The following is a 22,717-nucleotide window of genomic DNA, read 5'->3' on the forward strand; positions in this document are numbered from 1 at the left end:
GCCCAGGCCGCGCTGGGCTCAGAGCCTCGCGGCCTCACCCGCCCAGGCCGCATGCTCTTGCCTCTTTCTGATCCTCAGCCCCACCTGCGGGGCGGGCAGGGTCCTCCTGAGTCCCAGGAGGCTCTGCCTGCCCGCGGCCTCATCTCCCTGCGTCTACCGCCCGCCGCCCTCCTCCCGCGGACAGGGCCGGTCCACTGTCGCCCAGGAGGGAGGGGGCAGTCACGGTCCCCGCGGAGAAGGGCTGGGAGCACCCAGATCACAGGGCGTGAGCTGCCGGCGGCTTGGGGAGGCAGGCTGGGAGCTGCGTCTCAGCGCTTGGGAAGCGGGTGCAAGCTCGGGCAGCTCCCCTGACGCAGGCGGGCGGGGGGTGGAGGGGGCAGGTGCCGCGCCAGCCCCCACCCCGAGAGCCGCCCCAGGCCCGGGGGCGGGGAGGGCCTCCAGCCGGCGTCGTGCGTACCCAGTGCGCTTTTCCTGGGAGTCCGGGGCCCACACCCTGGGCCTGGCCTCCTGGTGGGGCCGGGCGGTCTTGCCTATATCTGGAAGAGGAGGCTCTGGGGTGGCAGCTCCCTGGGCGAGGCCGGCCCGGGGGGCGGGCGGGTCCACTGGCCACAGTCCCCAGGGATCGACAGAGCCGCACCCCCGCCACCTGGAACAGTGGGAGCGCCTCATCCCACCTCCGGGACCAAACCCACTCCCGCCTCCCCGCCTCCCCGCCTCCCCGCCAGGACGTGGCCTGACCGCCCCACTGCGGGGGGAGACCAGCAGTGTCCTGCCAGAGAAGGAAGAGGGGCTCAGGCAGGCCCCGCCCAGGGGCTGACGGGGAGCTTGGCGGTGCCTGAGATGCTGCCGGGCCAACATGGACCAACTCCCTAATCATTTAAAAACAAAAAAACACCTCTCAGGAAGGAGTTTGAAAACGGAAAGCTCAGCGGCACGGGGCCTCCTTCCCCCGAAAACCCAGGAACGGTGGGAGGGGCTCACCTGCCCCCCCACCCCCTCCTGCCCTGCCCACCAGCTCCCTGGGGCGCAATCACACACGGTCATTCATTCCAGCTCGCTGTCCTGGGACAGCTGCAGAGGTGGAACAGGACAGGGGATGGCGGTGGCGCTCAGCGCCGGCTACAGGCTCCCCGAGACCACAGACCCGTGGGCACCTGGCTGACCTGTGAGCTGGGGCTCAGCTCCAGGGGCGGCACAGGTTGGGCTCCCATCTAGCAAGGACTCCCACGTCCCCCAGCAGCTGGCCCTGAGCTGGGAGGGCGTCCCGGATCCCCCAGGAGGAGGGCGTGAGGGCAGACAACAGGGCTGGGGGTCCACGCCGGGAAGGAGAGCCCCGCAGTGGATGGCCAGGGGTGGGGTGCAGGCTGGCCCAGCTCCACCCTAGCTGTAGGTCTGGGGCTGTGCTGGGCAGGACAGTCACCCCCAGGGGAGGCTGGCGCTGGCCGGCCGCAGCCTCAGGTGGGTGAGAAGGTCGCTGTCCTGAGAGGTGCTGAGAAAAAGCGCATGCCTGCCCAGGGGTCACCCTCCCGGCGCCTGTGCCCAGCCTGCCCCTACATCACAGTCATCACTTCCCAGGAGACAGAGAAGCAGGCTGTCCTCCGCCCATGCCCTGTCCTCTGGCCACCCACCCGCTTGCTCCTGGCTGAGGTGGGCTTGGCTGGACGAGAGGGGCCCCCACCGCCAGGGAGGGTGTCCCGTCTGAGCTTTGGCACATGCCTGCCATGGTGTCCTCTGTCAGCTCCCTGTCCACTCTCCTTGGCCAAGGCCATGCTCTATCCTCGACGGGCCAGTCTGCAGTCCTGCCCGGGCCACTGAGCCAGGCCCTGGGGGCTCCACGCTGGCAAGGCCCTGGGCAGCACTCCCTGACCATCGGGCAGACCCCGGCTTGCGGCCGGGGGAGAAGGGACGGGTCTGCCGGTCTTCCTGAGGCCTGGGAGGAAGGTGCTGAGGACACCTAAGCGGGTCCGGGAGGCAGGGCCAGAGAGAACATGGCATCCGGCAGGGTCCTGCGGGCCCTGCCCACCACCCACCCCCACAGGCCGTGAAGGACACCCAGACCTCAGGGGCTTGCCTCCTGACCATCCCTGGGAAGCCCCTCCTGGTGACACCCAGTGCCCGAGCCCCGACACTGAAGACCCCAGGCTGAGGATGGCGGGGGGGGGTGCTGGGGGAGACACCCCTCGGCCACGCTGGGGACAGGGCTCCTGGTGCAGCATGAAGGTCTCCCAGAGGACCCCGGCGAGGGGAGGGAGGACCTGCTGGTGCCCACCCGGTGATCCCAGCTCCAGACGCCCGCCCCGCCCCCATGCAGCCTGCTTTACTGAAGGGTCGGTTTGCTGGTCCCGCTGCAAAGCCTGTGGCACCACCTGGTGGTCACCTCTGGGATGGCATGCCACCAGGCCTGGGACTCAGGAGGGTGCTAGGGTTAGGTATGGACCTAACAGAAGCAGAAGATATTTAGAAGAGGTGGCAAGAATACACAGAAAAACTATACAAATAAGATCTTCATGACCCAGATAACCATGATGGTGTGATCACTCACCTAGAGCCAGACATCCTGGAATGAGAAGTGGGCCTTAGGAAGCATCACTACGAGCAAAGCTAGTGGAAGTGATGGAATTCCAGCTGAGCTATTTCCAGTCCTAAAAGATGATGCTATGAAAGTGCTGCACTCAGTATGCCAGCAAATTTGGAAAACTCATCAGTGGCCACAGGACTGGAAAAGGTCAGTTTTCATTCCAATCCCCCAAAATGGCAATGCCAAAGAATGCTCAAGCTACCGCACAATTGCACTCATCTCACACGCTAGTAAAGTGATGCTCAAAATGCTCCAAGCCAGGCTTCAATAGTACATGAACCATGAACTTCCAGATGTTCACGCGGGATTTAGAAAAGGCAGAGGAACCAGAGATCAAATTGCCAACATCCGCTGGATCATCGAAAAAGCCAGAGAATATTACAAAAACATCTACTTCTGCTTTATTGACTACTATGCCAAAGCCTTTGACTGTGTGGATCACAACAAATTGGAAAATTCTTCAAGAGATGGGAATACCAGACCACCTGACCTGCCTCCTGAGAAATCTGTGTGCAGATCAGGAAGCAACAGTTAGAACTGGACATGGAATAGCAGACTGCTTCCAAATCGGTAAAGGAGTATGTCAAGGCTGTATATTGTCACCCTGCTTATTTAACTTATATGCAGAGTACATCATGAGAAACGCTGGGCTGGATGAAGCACAAGCTGGAATCAAGATTGCCGGGAGAAATATCAATAACCTCAGATACACAGATGACACCACCCTTATGGCAGAAAGCAAAGAAGAACTTTCATCAAAAAAGAGCCTCTTGATGAAAGTGAAAGAGGAGAGTGAAAAAGTTGGTAAAACTCAGCATTCAGAAAACTAAGATCCTGGCATCCAGTCCCATCAGTTCATGGCAAATGGATGGGGAAACAATGGAAACAGTGACAGACTTTATTTTGGGGGGCTACAAAATCACTGCAGATAGTGACTGTAGCCATGAAATTAAAAGATGCTTGTTCCTTGGAAGAAAAGCTATGACCAGCCTAGACAGCATATTGAAAAGCAGAGACATTACTTTGCCGACAAAGGTCCATCCACTCAAAGTTATGGTTTTTCCTGTAGTCATGTATGGATGTGAGAGTTGGACAATAAAGAAAGCTGAATGCTGAAGAATTGATGCTTTTGAACTGTGGTGTTGGAGAAGACTCTTGAGAATCCCTTGGACTGCAAGGAGATCCAACCAGTCCATCCTCAAGGAAATCAGTCCTGAATATTCATCGGAAGGACTGATGCTGAAGCTGAAACTCCAATCCTTTGGCCACCTGATGGGAAGAAGTGACTCATTGGAAAAGACCCTGATGCTGGGAAGGATTGGGGGCAGGAGGAGAAGGGGACGACAGAGGATGAGCTGGTTGGATGGCAGCATGGACTCGATGGACATGAGTTTGAGTAAACTCCAGGAGCTGCTGATGGACAGGGAAGCCTGGCGTGCTGCAGTCCAGGGGGTCTGAGGACTGAACTGAACTGGGGGCTTCCCCGATGTCCCCCCAGCCCCGCCCCGCCCACGCCCTCCCCCGGATGCCCTCTGGGCCGTGGGGGAGGCTCCCGGCCCGCACACTGCCTGACCACACTGCCTGACCACACTGCCTGCTCGCCTCCTCCTCCTTCTCCAGCCGCTCCTGGCTCACAGCCTGACCCACTGGTGTGAGCACAGGGTGGGGAGTCTGGGGGAGGGTCTGTGATCACCTCCTCGGTGCCAATCAAGGCCTGGGCTGAAGGACACTGAGTAACTTGCTCAAGGCTGCACTTCCAGTAAACAACAGTGCTGGGATGGGAGGGCACCCGCAGCACACCCAGAGCTCCCTGGGCAGGGGGAGCCGGCGGAGCCCCAGGCGCCTGCAGCCTGGGACGAGCCCTCCCCGGGCGGTTGGGGGGACAGTGAAGAGAACAGTAAACTGGGAGTTAGGATTTAAGCTGGCTCTGCCCTAAGTGGCCGTGGGCTCTGAGCAAGGCGCTCTCCCTCTCTGGGCCTTGTTGGTCCCTACAGGAAGTCACACCAGATGATGTCCATGGGCTGGGGGCCCGGCCTCAGCTTCTTGGGCGCCCTTGTGTCTTCGTCAAGTGTCTGGAATGGGCCTCATGCTGCAGGTGAGAGATGGTGACCCCTCCCCCTCCACTGCAGGGAGCAGGAGAGCCAGACCTCTGGTCCCCTCTGTCCCACCAGCTGGAGTGAAGGAGGCTGGTCCAGGAGCCGAGAATGGCACCAGCAGGGCTCAGAGTGCCTTCTCGCTCAGGACCCCGGAGGCGGGCAGGACCACAGTGCCGGCTGGTTTGATGGAAGTCCGAAACTCAGGTGGTTGGGTGAGGTGCCCAAGGTCCCCTGGTGGGCAGCCAGATGTCCTCTACCTGCTGTGCCCTGGGGCCACTGCTTGGGGATGCCACACTCTCCTTCATCCCGCCCCCACCGCCCCGGGTCCTGTCACTGCAGTTGCAGAGCCTGGGAGAGCTGCCGCCCTGGCCTCTCTGCCTCTGAGATTCATGGACCACGATGCCCAGGCTTGGCTCCAGCCTCCTGGGCCTCCCACAGTCCTCTCCCCCGGGTCTGCAGCATCTCCCAGAGGCTGGTGGCCAGGGACCGGACAGGACACTCCAGGCAGGAGCCTGATGCCTGGGTCTGCTCCAGCCCTGGGCCAAGCAGCCCCTCCTGGGCCTGGAGCAGCTGCACCAGCGTCTTGGGAGAGACCACGACCAGTACCTTGGTCACCCCCATGGCCAGAGCTGTGTCCCCTGAAGCTCGGTCAGCTCCTACTCCAGGAGGCCCAGGCCACACATGGCCCTCTAACCCAAGACAGAGTGTCTCTTTCCTGTTGAGAAATGCCAAACTCCTGCCATTTATTATCACAGCCAACATCACAGGATTATTCCTATCAGTGTTAATATTAGTGATGGGCCCTCAGAGTAATTTTGACATGTATTGAAGTTTGGGAACTACCCTCAGCCCGGAACGGGACATAATGTACGAGCCCCAGGGAACTGAAAATGTGAAGCCTCTTGTTTAAAAATGATTATGAATTTCAAGGTAGCAAGAGCAGAACCTTAAGCCAAGTGAGAGCCCGCGCAAGTGTGGGCTCTCCCAGTTGCAACCTGAGCTGTCCCCCAACTCATTCTAAGACCCAGGAGTCCCATCTTCCACTCCCACACCACCCCTGCGGGCTCACCGCTGTTCTCAGCAGGAGGTTCCAAGGACTTCAGAAAGGTGAAAGTGAGAGTCGCTCAGTCGTGTCCCACTCTTTGGGACCCCATGGACCACATAGTCCATGGAATTCTCCAGGCCAGAATACTGGAGTGGGTAGCCTTTCCGTTCTCCACGGGATCTTCCCAACCCAGGGATCGAACCTAGGTCTCCCGCATTGCATGTGGATTCTTTACCAGCCGAGCCACAAAGGAAGCCCAAGCATACTGGAGTGGGTAGCCTTTCCCTTCTCCAGGGGATCTTCCCGACCCAGGGATGGAACCCAGGTGGTAGTCCCAAGTCACAGTTCATTGTCGCTGGTGGGCTGCCGCCATGTTTTCGCAGCCAATGAGAGAGGGAGGCGTGGGCGTGTCCGGCGAGGAGGGGCGGGGCTAAGGGACACCGGGAGCCGCTGGGCAGAGGCTAGCGCACGTGGGCTCCGAGGGCAGGTGTCCGCCCCAAGTGCACTGACCGGGATGAAGTTACCATTGTTTTGTGTTTTTTCATTTCCTCTCACCACTGCCGACGGCCCCCAGCAATCCTATCTTATCTTCTATGACTCAATGCATAGAGAAGTGAGAACTCCTTTCCTGTACTTTGGAAATGATGTACAAATAAAAGGCAACATCATGTAGCTTAAGAGACAGACATGGGAAACATCTCCCCCGCTTTAAAATTTGGAACCGAAGATACGAAACTCAGTTGAATAAATCTGCAGTGTTTGTGACCTGAATTCATGCATTCAATACCTCTCTTTTGAGTAAGATATTTTACATATAAAAATCCCTTAAAGTGAATCGGGAGAGGAAGGGGGGAAATGAGGGGATTTGTGTATGTGTGTTCAGAGAAAGAGAGGAATTCTATTCAAGTGTTTTATGTAACAGTTACACACGAGTGTACAAAAAGTATTTTTTCTGTTTTAAAGAATGATAAACAGAAAACTTCATGATACTTACACAAATGAAAGAACAAGATCTCGGTAGGTTCCCTGAAGGCCTCCCCTTAGCCGAGCTTCAATTTTTTCCTTTTTCTCTAGCCAGCTCCACCCCCCACCCCGGGGGTAACCACTAGCTGACGCCTGTGTTAATTAATCACCGACATCTGTGCACATCCTTAAACAGCAGCATGTTTAGTGTCCCTGGTGTTGACTCAGATGTAAAATGGATGGACACGTGTGTGTACGTATACGTCATTTGTTTCTTTTGATCAAGTTGTTTTTGAGATAAATTCATGTTGATTAGTAAAGGTTTTTCCAGTGAAGAGATGGAAAAGTTGGACCATGAAGAAGGCCAAGCACTCAAGAACTGATGCTTTTGAACTGCGCTGCTGGAGAAGACTCTTGAGAGTCCCTTGGACTGCAAGGATTCAAACCAGTCAATCCTAAAGGAAATCAGTCCTGAATATTCATTGGAAGGACTGATGCTGAAGCTGAAGCTCCAGTGACACTTTGGCCTCCTTATGTGAAGACCAACTCACTGGAAAAGACCCTGAAGCTGGGAAAGATTGAGGGCAGGAGGAGAAGGGGACGACAGAGGATGAGATGGTTGGATGACATCATCGACTCGATGGACATGAGTTTGAGCGAACTCTGGAAGATAGTGATGGACAGGGAGGCCCGGTGTGCTGCAGTCCATGGGGTTGAAAAGAATCGGACCTTAGAGACGGAACAACAACATTCTGTTTCTTTTCCTATCCATACTCTACTGATGTGGATATTGGGCTGTTTCCAGTCTGTGGCTCTTGTAACAGTCACAGTGCTGCTGTGAAATCTTTTCCCCAAGGCACCCATACGAACATTTCTTGTCTTGATTGTACACCTGAGGGTGGAATTGCCGGGTCAGAAGGTATCCTTCCTGGGATGGTCCATTTTATGTGTGAGTTGGCTGGGATGAGGGAGGCCCTGATGGCTGGTGAAACGTGGCTTCAGGTGTGTCTGTGAGGTTGTTTCCAGAAGACACTGGCATTGAAATCTGCAAACAGTGCAGACGGTTCTCACCAGGGAGGTCTGAACGGAACAGGGAGGCAGAGGTGGGTGAGTCAGCTCTGTGTCCTAGCTGGGCCTCCACATCCCGCTCTCAGTCATCAGGCTGCAGGCTCCTGGGCCATTGCAGTCACACCAGGACGCACACTGTTGACTCCCGGGGTCCAGCTCCCGGGACTTCAGGTCTGGGCTGGAGCACACCCCACTCCCCTGGGCCTCCAGCCTGCAGACGGCCTCCACAACCAGCCTCCCCAACCCCTCAGGGTAAGCCTCTTCCTATCCATCCGTATGTAACCTCTTGGTTCTGTTTCTCTGGAGACCCTCACCCATGTGATTGCCATGCTCCACCTGCTCAGGTAACGGTGGACTTTCTCCCTTTCACACCCCTACCAGCTGTGGGCTAGAGTCCCCCAGTCACCAGAAATGGGGCAGGCCATTAATTTTCGCCAGTCGGATAAAGGTGATGTGTTATACAGCTGTGATCTAAATATTACAAATTAGGGTTTAGAGTTTAGGGTTACACATGAGGTTGAACATTTTTCCACGTATTTCTGAACCAGTAGCTGTGCCTGGGAAACCCCATGGACGGAGGAGCCTGGTAGGCTGCAGCCCATGGGGTCGCGGAGAGTCGGACACGACTGAGCGACTTCACTTTCACTTTTCACTGTCATGCACTGGAGGAGGAAATGGCAACCCACTCCAGTATTCTTGCCTGGAGAATCCCAGGGACGGGGGAGCCTGGAGGGCTGCCGTCTATGGGGTCGCACAGAGTCGGACACGACTGACGGACTAAGCAGCAGCAGCAGCAGCAGCTGTGTTACCTCTTCTTGGGAAGGTCTGTTTGTGTCTTCTGCTCACGTTTCTCTTGAGATGTTTCTCTTTTTCTCATTGATTTGAAGGCGTCTTTTAAAAAAGTAATTTTATTTATTCATTTTCGGCTCGGCTGGGTCTCCGCTGCCGTGCGGGCTCCTCTCCAGTGGCAGCGCTCAGGCCTCTCATTGTGGCGGCTTCTCTTGTTGCTGAGCACGGGCTCTCGGGTGTGAGGGCGCCAGTAACCGTGGCTCATGGGCTCCAGAGCGCAGGCTCAGGAGCTGCGAGGCACAAGCTTTGCTGCTCCACAGCACGTGGTATTTTCCCAGCCCAGGCACTGAACCCATGTCTCCCGCATTGGCAGGTGGGTTCTTTACCACTGAGTCACCTGGGAAGCCCCTGAGGGGGTCTTCGTAGCCCTCGTGTCCATAGAATCACGGACAGCCTCACTGATGTGACTGGGAAGCAGATCTCGTGTCTGTTCTGTGGCTTATTCTTTCATGTTCTTTGTTGACTTTTGACAAAATGTGTTTAATTTTTATACAAATTATTTTTTTTCTTTTATGGCTTTCCTTTTGGAATCTTATGAAAACCTTCCCTACCTCGAAGTAATAAAGTATTTTCCTATTCTAGCACTTCCTAAGATTTAGTTTTGCCACTTACATATAAATTTTTAATACACCTGGAATTCATTTTCATGTTTAGATTAAGGTGGGGACTCAGTCTCACTTGGTTGACCAGTTGTCCTGGAACAGCACACTAAACACTTCATCCCTTCCTGCTGATCTGTGATACCCACTGTGTCATGAATCAAGTTTCCAAACAGGACTGGATTTATTCTTCCTAGTCTTCCGTGTATCTCCTGATACACCCAAACCACACTGCTCTAGTTACTATGGTGATGACAAGCCTTGATATTTGATAGGGCAAACTTCCTCCTTTCTTTTTTACTCTTCTTCAGGAATTTTCTGATTTTTTTCTTGACTCTTTGTTCACCCACATAAATTTTAGAATCACTTTGTCAATTTGTGTGAAAATCCCTGTTGGAATTTTTATTGAAAATGCACTGAATCTATAAATGCATTTGGGGACAGCTGATTGATGTCTTTGTAATATTACCTTTCTAGCAAGTGATGTAGTCTGTCCATTTACTTATGCCATTTAAAATTTCCTTCAAGAAAGTTTTATAATTTCTCCACTGTGCGTATTTTATTAGATCTATTCCTAGGTATTCTACTTGTTGCTATTCTAAATGATGGGCTTCCCTGGGGACTCAGTGGTAAAGAATCTGCCTGCCAATGCAGGAGACACTGGAGACTCGGGTTTGATCCCTAGGTCGAGAAGATCCCCTGGAGAAAGAAATGGCAGCCCACTCCAATATTCTTGCCTAGGAAATCCCATGAACAAAGGAGCCTGGCGGGCTGCAGTCCATGGGTGAAAGAGTTGGATGTGACTTAGCAACTGAACAACAGCAACTGTCCTTGTGGTTCTGGCATCAGATTAGACTAATCTTATTTAATAAGGTGAAAAAACCCCTTCTTTTTCTAGTCTCTGGGGAGGATTGTTAAGATTGCAAATGTTCCTGAAACATTTCCACCTATCAGACTTCTGGGCTCTTTTCTTCGTGGGAAAATGCTTAGCAACCAATTAAATTTCTTCAACGGTATAGGACTACTCAGGTTTTCTGTCTCTCCTTGAGTCTGTTTTGGTCAATGGTTTTATCTAGGAATTCACACATTCTGCTGAAATCTTCAAATGTCTAAGCATCACGGTGAATAGTACTTTTTGTCTCTGCTGAATCTGATATGCTCTCTCCTTCATTCCTAATGTTTATTCTTGCCATTGCTTGTTTCAGTTTCACTTGATTAAATCATAACAGAAGTTTGTCAGTATTATTAACCATTTCAAAAAGACAGTCTTTGAATTTGGTTTTCCTGTTGAAAAGCATGTGCTATAATTCACTGGTTCCTGCCCTTCACTGTTTGCTTCGAAGTTATTCAAAGCTTAAAAAAATTTTTAAAGCTATTTGCTCTATTTTTTAAAAAGTTGTTTCATTTATTAGGGAGTTCCCTGGCTGTCCAGTGGTTAGGACCCTCGCTCTCACTGCCAAGAGGCCCGAATTCCATCCCTGGCTGGGGACCTAGGATCCCCAGGATTTGCACAGGATTTGGTCGGACAGAGGCGGGCAGGAGACACGGACTGGGGCTCAGGGAGGTCTCTCCATCACGCAGACCCTCAGGACAGGCTCAGCTTTCACACCCTGGGAACTGACCGCAGAAGAGCCCAGTTCCAACCCAACTCTTCCCTCCAGCCAGAAACCGCCCCCCCATCACCACCACCCCCCACCCCCGCCCCAGAGCCCAGCACAGACTCTGCACGGGAAATCAATCTCTCCCCAGCATGCAGACCCCAAATTCATTTGCAGATGGTTTGCCTGTGTTAGCCAGTGTTTTAATGAAGAAACAGCATACAGAAAGCATCTCCCCCTACTGTGAGCGCACACACACACACACACACACACACACACACACACACATGCTCTCCAGCCCCGGCCCCGCCCAGGTCCTCTGACCCCTCGCTTTCCCCTCAATGTGGGCACACAGACCCAGCTCTTTCCGCCCTCCCTCTAACAGCCCAGCCCAGGGTACGAGGACTTGGGCTCCATCCTGCAGACAGACCCCTGCCTTCTAACCTCCCAAGCCGGAGCCTCGTGGCCATGCTGTCCAGTGACTCAGCTCAAGGCTGGGAGTCTGAACGCCCACTTCCTCTTTGTCTTCCCCGAAGCCTCCATGTCCCCCTGGAGGAGCTTCCCCCTTGCTCCCCTCCCCCTGAGGCTCTGGGCATGGCCAGCATCCTCCACCCCCTTGGACTGGCTCCCTAGGCCGGTGTGGTGTGAGGAGTACAGCTTCGGGGATCCGCGGCCATCCGGCAGCTGAGGGGCTGGGCAGGGCCATTCCAGGGTGCGGCGGGGCTCATCGCTGGGCTCTGCAAGACACAGAGGACCGGGGTGCCCAGTTTGTCCCGAGGCCAACGCAACCCCGCAGGGGCCAGGCACAGGAGCTCTGCTAGGGGGCCACAGCCACCACACGCTGTCTGCGTTTCGGCCAGGTTCTTCTTCCCCGGCTCCTAGGGTCCCCAAACACTAGTGTGCACATGAGCTGGGCACTTCGAGATGTCCCTCCCCAGGGTTGAAAGGGTCATCGCTGCACAAAAGTCAATTCTGAATAATTCAGAATGTTAGGAGTTACTTTTCCTTCTTGCTTTTCAAAGTATAAGATGCTATCAGGGGAAAATGTTTTCTTATTAACGCATATTTTTTGCCTTACTGAAAAGGAGACTACTGGTGAGAGAGGCGTGTGGCCTGGGGGCACTCAGACTCTGTCTCTGGGCGTGTTTGGGAAGGTGCGTGGCAGCTTTCTCTCTCATTCAGAACAGGGGCGAGGCTGTTCTGGGACGCCTTAGGTGGGTGGCATGCAGCCTCTCAAACCAAGAGCTGCTCACCTGTGATCTCGCCCACCGTGTCTTACAGATGAGCAAATCAGGGCCCCAGGAAGACGGGAGGCAGAGGTTAAGCAAGGGAGTCAGAGAGAGCCAGGCTGCGAACCTGCAGGCCTGGCCCCAGCCCACCCTTCCAGGGGGCTCCCTGAAGGCAGCTGGGGCTGCCCCCCTGGCTCTCCCCGCCTCCCCCCGAGCCAGCTCAAGCCCGTGCCGGGCAGCCTCACCCACAACGATGAGCGTGGTGGTGCTGACCGCCTGGCCCAGTGTGTTCTCGGCCACCGCCTTGTACTGGCCGCCGTCCGTGGTGGAGACGCTGGGGATGACCAGGGAGCACACGCCCATCACGTCGGTGGTGTACGCGGTGGGGTGGTTGGCCAGGCTCTGGTCGTTCTTGAACCAGGAGATGTGGGGGCGCGGGCAGCCCTGCACGGCGCAGGTCATGCAGCACTCGCTGCCCAGGGGCAGCAGGTGGGGGCGCAGGCCCACCAGGAATCGTGGCTTCTGGCTCAGGTCGGGCTCCCGGTAGCTCGGGGCCCTCGCTGCGACCTTGTCTGTGGTGGAAAGAGGAAGGTCAGAGAGCCAGAGGGGCGGTGGGGAGCTGTGGGCAGGAAGCTCCTGGTGGAGGCGGGCCATGCCTGGGCTCCCTGACATCTCGCCTGCAAACTTGACCCCGAGGCGGCTGCACTCATTTTTTTATCCTTTTTTAAAAATACTTTTTGGATTTTTTTTTTCTCTGTACTACAAGCTAATACACACGCACTGTGGGCAAATTGGAACATAGAAGAAATCAAAAGAAGGAATGAAAACTGAACACAACCTGACCACCTACAGATGACCACAGCTGGCATCTGAGTGTGGAAGCTTCGGACACTTCCATTTTAGAAAATCGTGAAATTTAGAAATTGTGAAAACGTACACCTGATTTTAGGGCCTGATTTTTAGGGTGACTGCTTTGAAGTTTTGAATCTATCTGACCGCAAAGGACTGTTTTCAGAGAAGCACTGACCTCTGTCTACCGTATCGCCCGACTTGAGAAGCCCCCCGAGCCCGCAGGCACCCGGCCCTCGTTCTCCCCGCAGAGGCGAAGCCTGAGGACGGGGTGGGGACCCGCCTCCAACCCTGCCCCTGGCGCCCTGCACGCAGAGCTCACCGGGCGGCTGACGCGGGACGACCCAGGGCTGGCGCGTGTCCGAGGGCTCGCTGGCGCCCAGCTCGTTCTTGGCCACCACGCGGAAGTGGTACTCGTGGCCCGGGAGGACGCCCACCAGGGTGAAGCGGCAGTTGTGCAGGCGCTCGGCCGCAGGACACCAGGGCGCGTGGGCCGAGGTGCGCATCAGCACCGCATAGTGCAGCGGCGAGGCGCCCTCCTCGGCCTCGTCCGGGGACGGCTCCCACTCGACGGTCACCGAGCCCAGCGTGCCCTCCCGCAGGACGATGGGCCCTGGCGCCCGCGGGCACGCTGTGGGGACAGAGCGGGCAGGCTGGGGCTCGTGTGCACCTGCCTGGACCTGGAGCCCCAGTCCTGCCCAGGTTCCCAGATCGTGCTCAGGGCCTAGGTCCTTCCCCAGGTCCCTGAGTCCTGACCTGAGTCCCTGAGAACTGCCCCGTCTCCCCATGTACTGCTCCAGAGCCTGAGTCCTGCCTAAGTCTCTGAGTCCTACCCTGGGTCCCCGAATCCTGCCTGGGTTCCCAAGTCCTTCCCAGGTCCCCTCTTCTTCCAGGGCCCTGGAGACACGGTCTCCCCAGGCAGGGGAACCAGAGAGAACTGGGCCAGGCCTGCAGTTCCTGCTGGAGGGTGGGAAGCCTCTGAAGAGCCTCATTTGGATCCACTCTGGCTTGTTGGTAAGTGACACAGGAGACGGGAACAGAGTGGGGCTTCCGTAAGATCAAGTTACAGAGCCGGCCCCGTTAGCTGGTGGCTAGTTCTGGGTTTGAGGAACCCCCTCGGGGCCGGGCCAGGGGACCACCTGCATCCCAGGTGAGGACCACGGACAGTTCTTCCCACCACTCCTTGGGCCGATGGGATGGCGGTGACTGTCTCTGCTCACTGACCCAGAGGAGGGACAGCCGGCTCCTGAAGACTGTGCTCAGCTATCCCCAGGCACCCGGGGCAGAAGGACGGTGAAGCCCCCCTCCCCCGGTCCCTCCTGCTTTCTCCCTCTGGGTGGGCGCACAGCAAGGGCCTAGGAATGGCCCATCTGAGTCCAGCCCAGGGCAGGCTGGCCTCACCTGCCACCCTGAGGCGGAAGCTGTAGGTGGCCTCCTCCCCGCGCAGGCCCCTCAGCACCACGGTGTAGAGGCCGCTGTCATCGAGGCTGGCCGACGGGACCAGGAGCTGGGTGAGGCCGTCCTTGACGGAGGCCACGCTCCGTTTAGGCAAGGGCAAGCCGTCCTTCAGCCAAGTCACCTCCGGGGTGGGCGCGGCCTGGACACGGAGGAGAGAGGGTGAGAGGGGAGCTTTGTGGGTGGGATGGCTTCGCGCTGGGCTGAGGTGTGGGTGCGAGGAGAGGCCCTGGGGCAGGGGACAGGTGGGCATGGTGGGGCTGGGGGAAATGAGCGGGTGAGGCAGGGCGGCTGAGGGGGTAAGGGCCTTGCACATCGCACGCGTACAGACACCTGGGCTTCGTTTCGTGAGCCACGAGCTGCTGGGTTCACGGGGCTGGGGGCGCAAGGGCAGGGGCAGTGGGGAGCACTCGTGGGAGGAGAGTACTGACCAGCTGGTGCCCAGACCCAAAGGGCCGGTGACTCGGAGGTCCCTGCAGGGGTCCAGCAGGGAGAGTATGGGGGCCTAACCCTGCCTGATGGCTGGGCCCTTCTCTCTCAGCACTGGGTGTGAGTCACCTGGGGCCATGAACAGTGACTGACCTCACGGGCTTGTCTGAGAACCCCAGAAATTACTGATGTGTGGAAAGCCCAGAGAACAGGGCCCAGGACGCAGCAGACACTGTGTGTCTTCCACGTCTTTGTCATCGTGACCCCTGTCATCATCGTGGTCTAATAGTTAAGAACACGTAATTTAGAGAGAGATTGGGGCTTGAATCTGGCTCTGCCACCTGTGAGCTTCCTACACAGGCGATGATGGTTTTAACAACAGCAATAGCAACAGTAGTAATAACAGGTAACACATCCTGGATACTTGCCACTTGCCCAGCATTGCTTATGTGCTTTCAAGTACGGATTCCTTGAATCCTCAGAACAACTCTTTGAGATGTTACTCCTATTCACCCCGTTTGACAGAGGACATGGGAACACAGAGGTTGAGACGTGTTGAAAGTCAAACAGCTCGTGCGGGCTGGGGTCAGAATTTGAATGCAGGCCACCTGTGCTTCTAACCACCCTGGCCGCTCAGCCACGTGTCCACACACAGGTGGTGCTGCTGGAAGCCGTCCTGAGTTAGAGGCAGGCCGCGAGCTCACACCACACACTTTCTGAAGTCAAGGACCCCCTTTGCAGACCAAGGTGAAGGAGGGGTGGGCTTAGAGGCGCAGTGCCGGGAGCCACCACCAGAGGGCCTGGCAGACGAGAGCGGAGCGGCGGCCTTGCGCTCAGCACAGGGCTGTCTCTGCAGCGGGACCCTCCCCTCCCTCTCCTCCGCAAGCCCAGGTCCCCGACTCGCAGGGAAGAAAGGAGACCCTCAGGGCTGACACTGTGTGCTCACCTCAAAGTAGACGGGCACGCGGACCGTGTCCCCAGCTCGGACCGTCAGCAAGTCCGTCATGCTGGCGTCCATGCGGAACTTGGGGCGGACTGGAACACACGGGGTGGCCTGTCAGCTCCCTCTGCACTTGGGCCCCAGCCCTGGTCACAGCCGGGCAGGGCAACCCAGGGACGCCGAGACCCCGTGGGGTGGGGGCCCTGCGGGACCTGGAGAGGGGGCTGGAGGGGATTCCTGCAGGGGAGCCGTGGGGGGCAGCACGGAAATACTCCTGTGTCTTGTGATGAGACAACGACCCACTTAAGGCAGGAAGTGGCCTGAGAGCCCTGGAGCGGGAGCAGGGCCAGGACAAGGCTGTGGGCTCTGGACACAGACTCGCGGCGCTCTTCTCTGTGCGTCCCCCTTATCGTCACACGGACACCTGGGCTCCACTGGGATGGCTCAGTGTCAGCTTGGGCCAAAGACAGGCCAGCTGCTCCAGCAATGAAAGCCCCCGGGGAGAGACGGTCCAGCTTCCGAGGAATGGGGCCTGGGAGCCCCCTGCTCTGACGGGAGCCGGGCAGGAGCTGAGGGACACCGGGCCCTCTCGGGCCACACTCGGAAAGTAGCAGAGAGTGCTGGAGCGAGCCTGGGCCTTGGGGTCGGTCACCCTGGCTCTGCTGAGCACCAGCGGCCAGGCCCAGGGCAGCGCACCCCTGACCCCTGACCTCGGTGCCCTCGTCTGAAATCTGGGGAGAGTGCTGCCCTTGTAGGACTTGCGTGAGCCGTAAGGAAAATGCATTTCCGAAAGGCCTCCCTAGCCCGGGGCCCTGCTGCTGCTAGGCGCCCAGGATGTGACCCTTCTCTGAATTGGGCAGGGGATGGTCACCAGCTCAGAGGCTCCGGGAAGGCCCTGGCCTGGGGGAGGAGGGGGACTCACCTGAGACGGGCATGGCCTGTACTGCCGAGCCCAGGGCAGTGGGCTGGCCGGGGCCCCCGTCGTTCACGGCCGTCACCCGCAGGAAGTAGGCCTCCCGGGGCTGCAGCCCCTTGGCCGTGTAGGTGGTGCCCTGCACGCTGCCTGTGTGGCACGGGCTCCACTGCGGGCTGGCCGAGCTGCGCAGCTCCACCACGTAGCCCTGAGGCTCGTCCCCGTCCTGGGTGTCGGGCCGAGCCCAGCTCAGGCTGATGCTGGTGTGCGACGTGTCCGTGACCTGGAGATCCCTCACGGGCCCCGGAGGTCCTGGCCGGGCACCACGGGGTATCAGGAGTGGCATCACCTCTCCTGAGGGAGGCCCCTCGGTGGACCCTCTCTGGGTGGGTGGCTGGGGGTTCCTTTCTCTTAAGCTCTTTGCTGAAGCCCCTGCCTGGACCCAAACCCCTGACTGTGTTCTGGGCTCTTCCTGCATCTGCACCACCGACCCCAGCTCTCCTCCTCCAGGAAGCCTCCCCCAACTCCTTCCACCCACTCGCCAACCTGCCGCCCCCTTCCCCTAACTGTCCTCCCGTAATTCCCGAAGCCGGTGTTTTCTTTGATGTGTCCTTAGGTTCCAGGATCCCTAAAGGCTAGAATTCCACGTCTGTTCTGGGCATTAAGCTCCTGGTCAAGACTGCCTTGGTACCTAGTCCATATTTTGTGCTTTTTACCTGTAAGATGGGGCAGTAAAAGCACAGGCCATCTGCCCGTGAGGCTTTCATAACAGAGCTGTGATGTGTATAAAGGGCTTTGTGGGCTGCACAGTGGCCCAGGGCTTTGGCCTCCAAGCCTGGGGCACCACCTGGGGGGTAGCCCCCCAGACTCCTTGAGTCTCTCCAGGCCCCATGGCCACCCCCATCAGGGCCCGGCTGACACGGAAGGACACCTCCAGCCGATCCCCAGGGGCCAGGAGCTTGCTGCACCCCCGAGGCTTGTCAGCAGTGGGCCCTTGAGGGTAAGGGCTCAGGAGAGGTGCACAGGGCAGCCGTGTGCTGTGGAGATGCTTTGATGGGAGTTTCGTGGGAAAGGTATTCTGTGCTTGAATTTGGGAAATGTGGATTAAACAAAGCGGGGCAGGTTTCTCTCCTGTCGCCCGGCTGCCTGCCCCGGGCACTGGGACCACAGGTAGGGCAGAGCCGCTCTAGACCGGGAGTTTCCCAAGCCCGCACCTGCTTCCTGGGACCATGCCAGAGCCCAGTAGTTGATGAGTGAATGGAAAATTGACGGTGAGGCTCCCCCGTGACCCCCACCCCACAGGGATGACGCCTCCTCACCGAGGGAGTGGGAGCTTGCAGGAAGCAGGCCAGGGAGTGGGCTGACCCAGGGACGTTCCGGGTGGGACTCTGCCAACCCCCATCTCTGGCCTGGGCCTGTCTGGTCTCAGTGATGGCTCCCTAAATTATTCCTCACCCTCAAGGCCTTCCCACCTCCGAACCTGGCCCCCCGCCCCGCCCCGCCCCTCCCCGGGGGTTCCCACTTACTCATGGGGTCTCGAGCGAAGACGGCTTCCGATGGGGGTCCAGGCTCTCCCCGGCCGGAGGGGGCCACGGCCGTGACCCGGAACTCGTACTGCCAGCCCTGCCGCAGGTCCCCCACGGTCCACTTCTTCTCTGTGGGAGGCCCCTGCACGTCAGTCCTGCCCGACGGGGTCAGTGACGCCTGGACGGGACCGGCCTGGCCCTACAGCTCTGCACGCCCTGCTGCCCCGTCCGGGAGGCCCGGTCCTCTCCAAGCGGGAGGGCGCCCTTCAGGGTCTCAGGGTCCCTGTGCGGTTCTGCCTCTGCCTCGCAGGGGAGCCTGGGGCAGGTGCCCCCAGCGCTCGGCGCCCCTCTGCCTTAGAGCTGTTGTCCTACCTCGATTAAAGGGAGTCTGTCAGCGGCGGAGCCCAAGGTGCCCTCTTTTCAGAGACACGGAGGCTGAGCCCCAAGGAGCACAGCGTGCCGGGCGTTCTGAGCCCGACTGTCCTGCAAGCCTGGGCGTGGGCTTTTCTGAGTTCATTCTGGGCTCAGAAAGCAGTTTCTAGGAATCAACTCAGTAGGGTGGGGGCGCTTCTGAACTACTGCACCTACTGAAGCCCGCTGGCCCAGGGCCCGTGCTCTGCAAAGGAAGCTCACAGTGAGATGCGCATGCACGGTGACCAGAGAGGAGCCCCTTGCTCTCTGCAGCCAGACAAAGCCCTACCCAGCACAGCCGAACAAAGGAAAGACAGAAACGGTTAAGTGATCTGGCTTGATGCTGCCCCAGGATCCGGGCCGGGGGTCCGGGGAGGCTCTGGAGGCCAGGGCGATGCCCACCACCCCTGGGCCACTCACCGGGCACTGGCTCCTGGTTCACGGCCACCCAGGCGTTGCTTCCCTTCTTGCGCTTCTCGATCAGGTAGCCGAGGATGTGGGCGCTGCCGGGGCCCTGGGGTGCCGCCCAGGACAGAGTGACGCCCTGGCTGGAGGCCGACAGGATAGATGGTGGGGGCGGGGGCCCGGGCCGAGCTGCGGGCGGAGAAGGTGCTGGTCGGCCGGGGCCAGGCGAAGTCCCAGCTCCCAGGGGGCGCCTGGTGGAGGAGCGGGCCCTGGGGGAGGCCACTCGCTGCCCCTTCCAGGGACGTCCAGGGTGGGAGCCAGCCCACATTTTGGGGACAGGAGTGACGGAAATAGGGAGACATCGTGCCCTGGGGACAAGAGCCAGCCCTGAGCCCCTGAGAGGTGCCCCAGAAGGAGGATGATGCCAGTCCCTCCTGGGCCTCGGAGAGCGGCTCTGCCATCCACCCCGCCCCACAGAGCCACAGCTGGACAAGACCCCCATGTCCTGCCCGTGGATCCAGCCGCCAGGTCCCAGAGAAGCTGGGGTCTCTCGGGGCCTGGAGACCCCCAGGCACGGGTTGGTGCCCCAGCCTCTGGGCACAGTGCGGAGCCCGGCGGTGTCCCCGCCCCAGTCCCAGGCCGTCCTCTCACCCTCAGGTGCCACCAGCACCTCCTCAGACTCCAGGGCCTCGCTGGGCCCCTCCGCGGTCACGGCCCGCACGCGGTAGGCGTACGTCTTGCCCTGCTCCGTGTGGGCGTCTGTGAAGCTGGTGCTGTCCGAGGGTGGCTCGCCCACCTTCAGCCACGTGCTTCGGCCGGCCTGTCGCCGCTCCACCGTGTAGTGCTCCAGGGCCCGGCCTCCGTCGTCCTTGGGGGGCCGCCAGCGGAGGCGCACGCCAGCCCCGTGGCCATCCTGCACCTCCAGGGGGCCCTGCGGGGGCTGGGGCTTGTCTGGGGACCCCCGAGAGGAGCGGGAAGAGAAGTGGGGGTCAGGGGAGACGCAGGGGAGCTGGACTCCCCCCTCAGGGGACACGCTTGCCTGGAGTGGAAGGCCTAGGTGGGCTTCACCTCAAGGGGCCCCTGGTCTCCACCCCCGACACGCACACCCCCCGGGAGTGACACAGAAGGCACCAGCCAGAGCCCAGCCCCGCCTGCAGGGGCTCCGGCCACAGGCGCTCCCCCCTGGTGGCTGCTGGCTACAGAGCGGAGCCTCCCTGCCTGGGCCCTCCGCGTGGACCACGAGGAGCCTGACTGACGTGATTCAAGGTGGGGCCCCGCGACATCCCTAGGAGACACTCGGCCAGTCTCGCCCCAGGGAGCCGCCCTGTGCTTGTCTAAGCTGCTTCTTCCAATCAGTGTGAGGACGGGCGCGCCCAGCTCGGGTGGGTTTTGTCTCAGGCAGCGTGCACGCGGGGGTCAGTGTCGGGGGGGGGCGCGGCGGGGCCCAGGATGGGGCGAGGGCCAGGCTGGCACCTAGGACCTGCAGAGTGAGCTCGGCCTGCGTGGAGCCGCCCTGGCTCCTCAGGGTGACGCTGTACTGGCCGCGGTCCTGCCTGCTGGCGCTGGGGAGGCACAGCCGTGTGAAGCCATCCCCCACGGCCACCTGGGCACCTCGGCCGCTGCCGCCGGCCACCTCCGCCCCGTCCTTCCTCCAGGTGGCCTGGACCGGGAGGCAGCTCTGGAAAGGGACCTTCATGGTCACCGGCTTCCCAGCCTTGACCACCAGCGGCTCCCTCAGCTTCGCGGTGATGTCCGGAGCGATGACCGGCGGGTCTGGGGGGAACACGGGGCCCTGGAGTCAGGGGCGGGGGCCGTGGGGGCCCAGGGTGTCTAGGGGAGCACGGGGCCCTGGAGTCAGGGACGGGGGCCGTGGGCGCCCAGGGGGCCTGGGGGAGCACGGTGCACGGGAGGCGGGGGCGGGGGCGGTGGGCGCCCAGGGGGCCTGGGGGAGCACAGGGCACGGGAGTCAGGGGCAGGAGCTGTGGGCGCCCAGGGGGCCTGGGGGAGCACGGGGCACGGGAGGCGGGGGCGGGGGCCGTGGGCGCCCGGGGCCCGCGGGGGCTGGACCCCGAGGGTGTGCTGATGAGGAGGGGGCACCATTCGGCTGCTTGTTACAACAGCATCAACCTCTCAACGGAGGGTGAGACTGGACGCGGGTCAGTGACATGTCCAGGTGCTCAGCCCTGGCGCGCGTCGCCGGCCGAGAGCCACCTATCGGAAAGGACAGGGCTGGGCCTCACCGTGGACGGTCAGCGTGGCCTCGGTCTGCTGGCCGCCAGCTGCAAAGCTGTACCTCCCGGCCCGCGTCCCGTCCGCATGGGTGATGACGAGCCTGCGCGCCAGCCCGTCCTGCTTGAAGGCGAGTCCGTCCTGGGCACTGAGCTGAGAACGAGGCCACAGAAGGCCGGTCACCCACCCCGTGCAGCCCCTCCCGAAGCTGGCCAGGGCTTGTAACTGCAGCTGCGGGAGGGAACGCCCGTCACGTGCTCGGCAGGAGCCAGACCCCCAGTTTAGCGTCTCCTTGTCCGTCCAGTGACCTGTGAAGTGGGCAGCGCTATTCGCCCAGAAACCAGCTGACGACAGCGCTGAACCCCAGAGCTCTGGGCCTACCCGCACCAAGATGTCAGTAGAGGGTGAGGGCTGCTCAGGGAGTCCGGAGCCCAAAGGACAGACTTCAGCAGGTGCTGGGACAGGAAGGCAGGTTGGAGGGTAGTGGGAGGGCCAGGGGCCTGTCCGGGGAGCATTGAGGGGACTACACATCCACTCAAAGAGACAGTCCTTTCCAAACACACCAAGTTGTTGGCCATGTAAACGTCTCCCAGAGTCAGCACTGTTACCACGAAGAGTGAAATCTCTTTCTTGCAGAGCCGCTGCTGTCTGCGCCCCTCTGCTTCGCTCAGCCCTCCTCCGCAGGCTGGTCGGTAAAGTGGGGATCAGCGGGGGGAGGGGGGGCAGTACCTTGGCTCCATCCTTAAACCAGGCTCCGGGTCCCAGGTCACGTGTGAGGGTGCAGGAGAGTATGGCGGCCTCCCCGCGCTCCACCTCCATGTCAGCCAGGCCCTGGGAGAAGTGGCCGGTGGGGCCTGGAGGGACACAGTGGGGAGCGGGCCTGGGTGCCCAGGGATCACCTCGCCCAGCTTCCCACTGCACCCTGGGGGCCACACATCCCACCAGCAAGGCCAGACCACCCCGTTTTCTCCGCAGGGCTCAGGTTGGTACAGGGGGTCTGGGGGGCCAGGGAGATGAAGGGCCCGAGGTCACCCAAGGGGAGGTCCGGGCGACCCACCAAGTCCAGTGCCTTGGACACGGGGGTCAGGACGGCACCGGGAGGGCTCCCAGCCCCGGGAAGCCTGCGTCCCACCCGCGCAGGGAGGAAGAGTAGCCTCCTGAATGGGGAAGAGGTCCCTATAAATGGGGCTCAGGGACAGCAACAAAGTTCTGGGGCCAGAGGCAGGCCTGGGAGCGGCCCTGCAGCCCGGTGTCCAGGGAGACCCCCCCCGGACTGGAGCCAGGACAACGGAGAGGCACCTACCTCGGGCGTCCTCAGAGAAGCTGCCGGTGCCAGGCTTGCGTGTGGACCTGGGGCTCAGGGTGGCATCCCTCCTCTGGCCGTAGGCGTCTGACCCACTGTCTCTGCTGGTTCTGCCGCTGCCCAGATGGCTGGGGGGCTCCCCTGGGTACCCTGTGTCCTCTCCACCAGGCGGCTGCCCCAGGTCTCTGGCCTCATCCGCCCCCCCTTGCTTTGCTGCTCCAGGCTCAAGCCT

At 59.7% G+C, this 22,717-nt stretch overlaps 1 protein-coding gene and 2 long non-coding RNA genes across 3 annotated transcripts in view; 2 read left to right on the forward strand and 1 right to left on the reverse strand.

The window, feature by feature from the left end:
• The first annotated feature begins 4,346 nt into the window (after window positions 1-4,346).
• On the forward strand, window positions 4,347-10,444 carry LOC145505441 (uncharacterized). Its single transcript, XR_014053045.1, has 2 exons — window positions 4,347-4,673; window positions 6,683-10,444. It is a non-coding gene; the product is annotated as an uncharacterized LOC145505441 (long non-coding RNA).
• Window positions 10,445-10,977: 533 nt separating this feature from the next.
• The window catches only part of IGFN1 (immunoglobulin like and fibronectin type III domain containing 1), a 30,546-nt gene continuing 18,806 nt past the window's right edge, over window positions 10,978-22,717 (reverse strand). Inside the window, exons 13-25 of the mRNA XM_081487417.1 lie at window positions 22,486-22,599; window positions 21,912-22,036; window positions 21,194-21,335; window positions 20,427-20,726; window positions 19,605-19,904; window positions 18,969-19,142; window positions 18,138-18,266; window positions 16,621-16,923; window positions 15,705-15,793; window positions 14,276-14,471; window positions 13,197-13,505; window positions 12,271-12,597; window positions 10,978-11,533 (exon numbers count right to left, since the gene is read on the reverse strand). Of these exons, the coding sequence (XP_081343543.1) occupies window positions 11,280-11,533; window positions 12,271-12,597; window positions 13,197-13,505; window positions 14,276-14,471; window positions 15,705-15,793; window positions 16,621-16,923; window positions 18,138-18,266; window positions 18,969-19,142; window positions 19,605-19,904; window positions 20,427-20,726; window positions 21,194-21,335; window positions 21,912-22,036; window positions 22,486-22,599 (2,762 nt within the window). The 3' untranslated portion in view covers window positions 10,978-11,279. The remainder of the gene's footprint in view (window positions 11,534-12,270; window positions 12,598-13,196; window positions 13,506-14,275; window positions 14,472-15,704; window positions 15,794-16,620; window positions 16,924-18,137; window positions 18,267-18,968; window positions 19,143-19,604; window positions 19,905-20,426; window positions 20,727-21,193; window positions 21,336-21,911; window positions 22,037-22,485; window positions 22,600-22,717) is intronic.
• On the forward strand, window positions 17,436-18,539 carry LOC145505435 (uncharacterized). The gene is made up of 3 exons (XR_014053039.1): window positions 17,436-17,611; window positions 17,734-17,882; window positions 18,233-18,539. It is a non-coding gene; the product is annotated as an uncharacterized LOC145505435 (long non-coding RNA).

Source organism: Giraffa tippelskirchi, chromosome 5, assembly GCF_054371585.1.
Source record: "Giraffa tippelskirchi isolate mGirTip1 chromosome 5, T2T-mGirTip1v1.2.pri, whole genome shotgun sequence".
NCBI classification, from domain to species: Eukaryota; Metazoa; Chordata; class Mammalia; order Artiodactyla; family Giraffidae; genus Giraffa; species Giraffa tippelskirchi.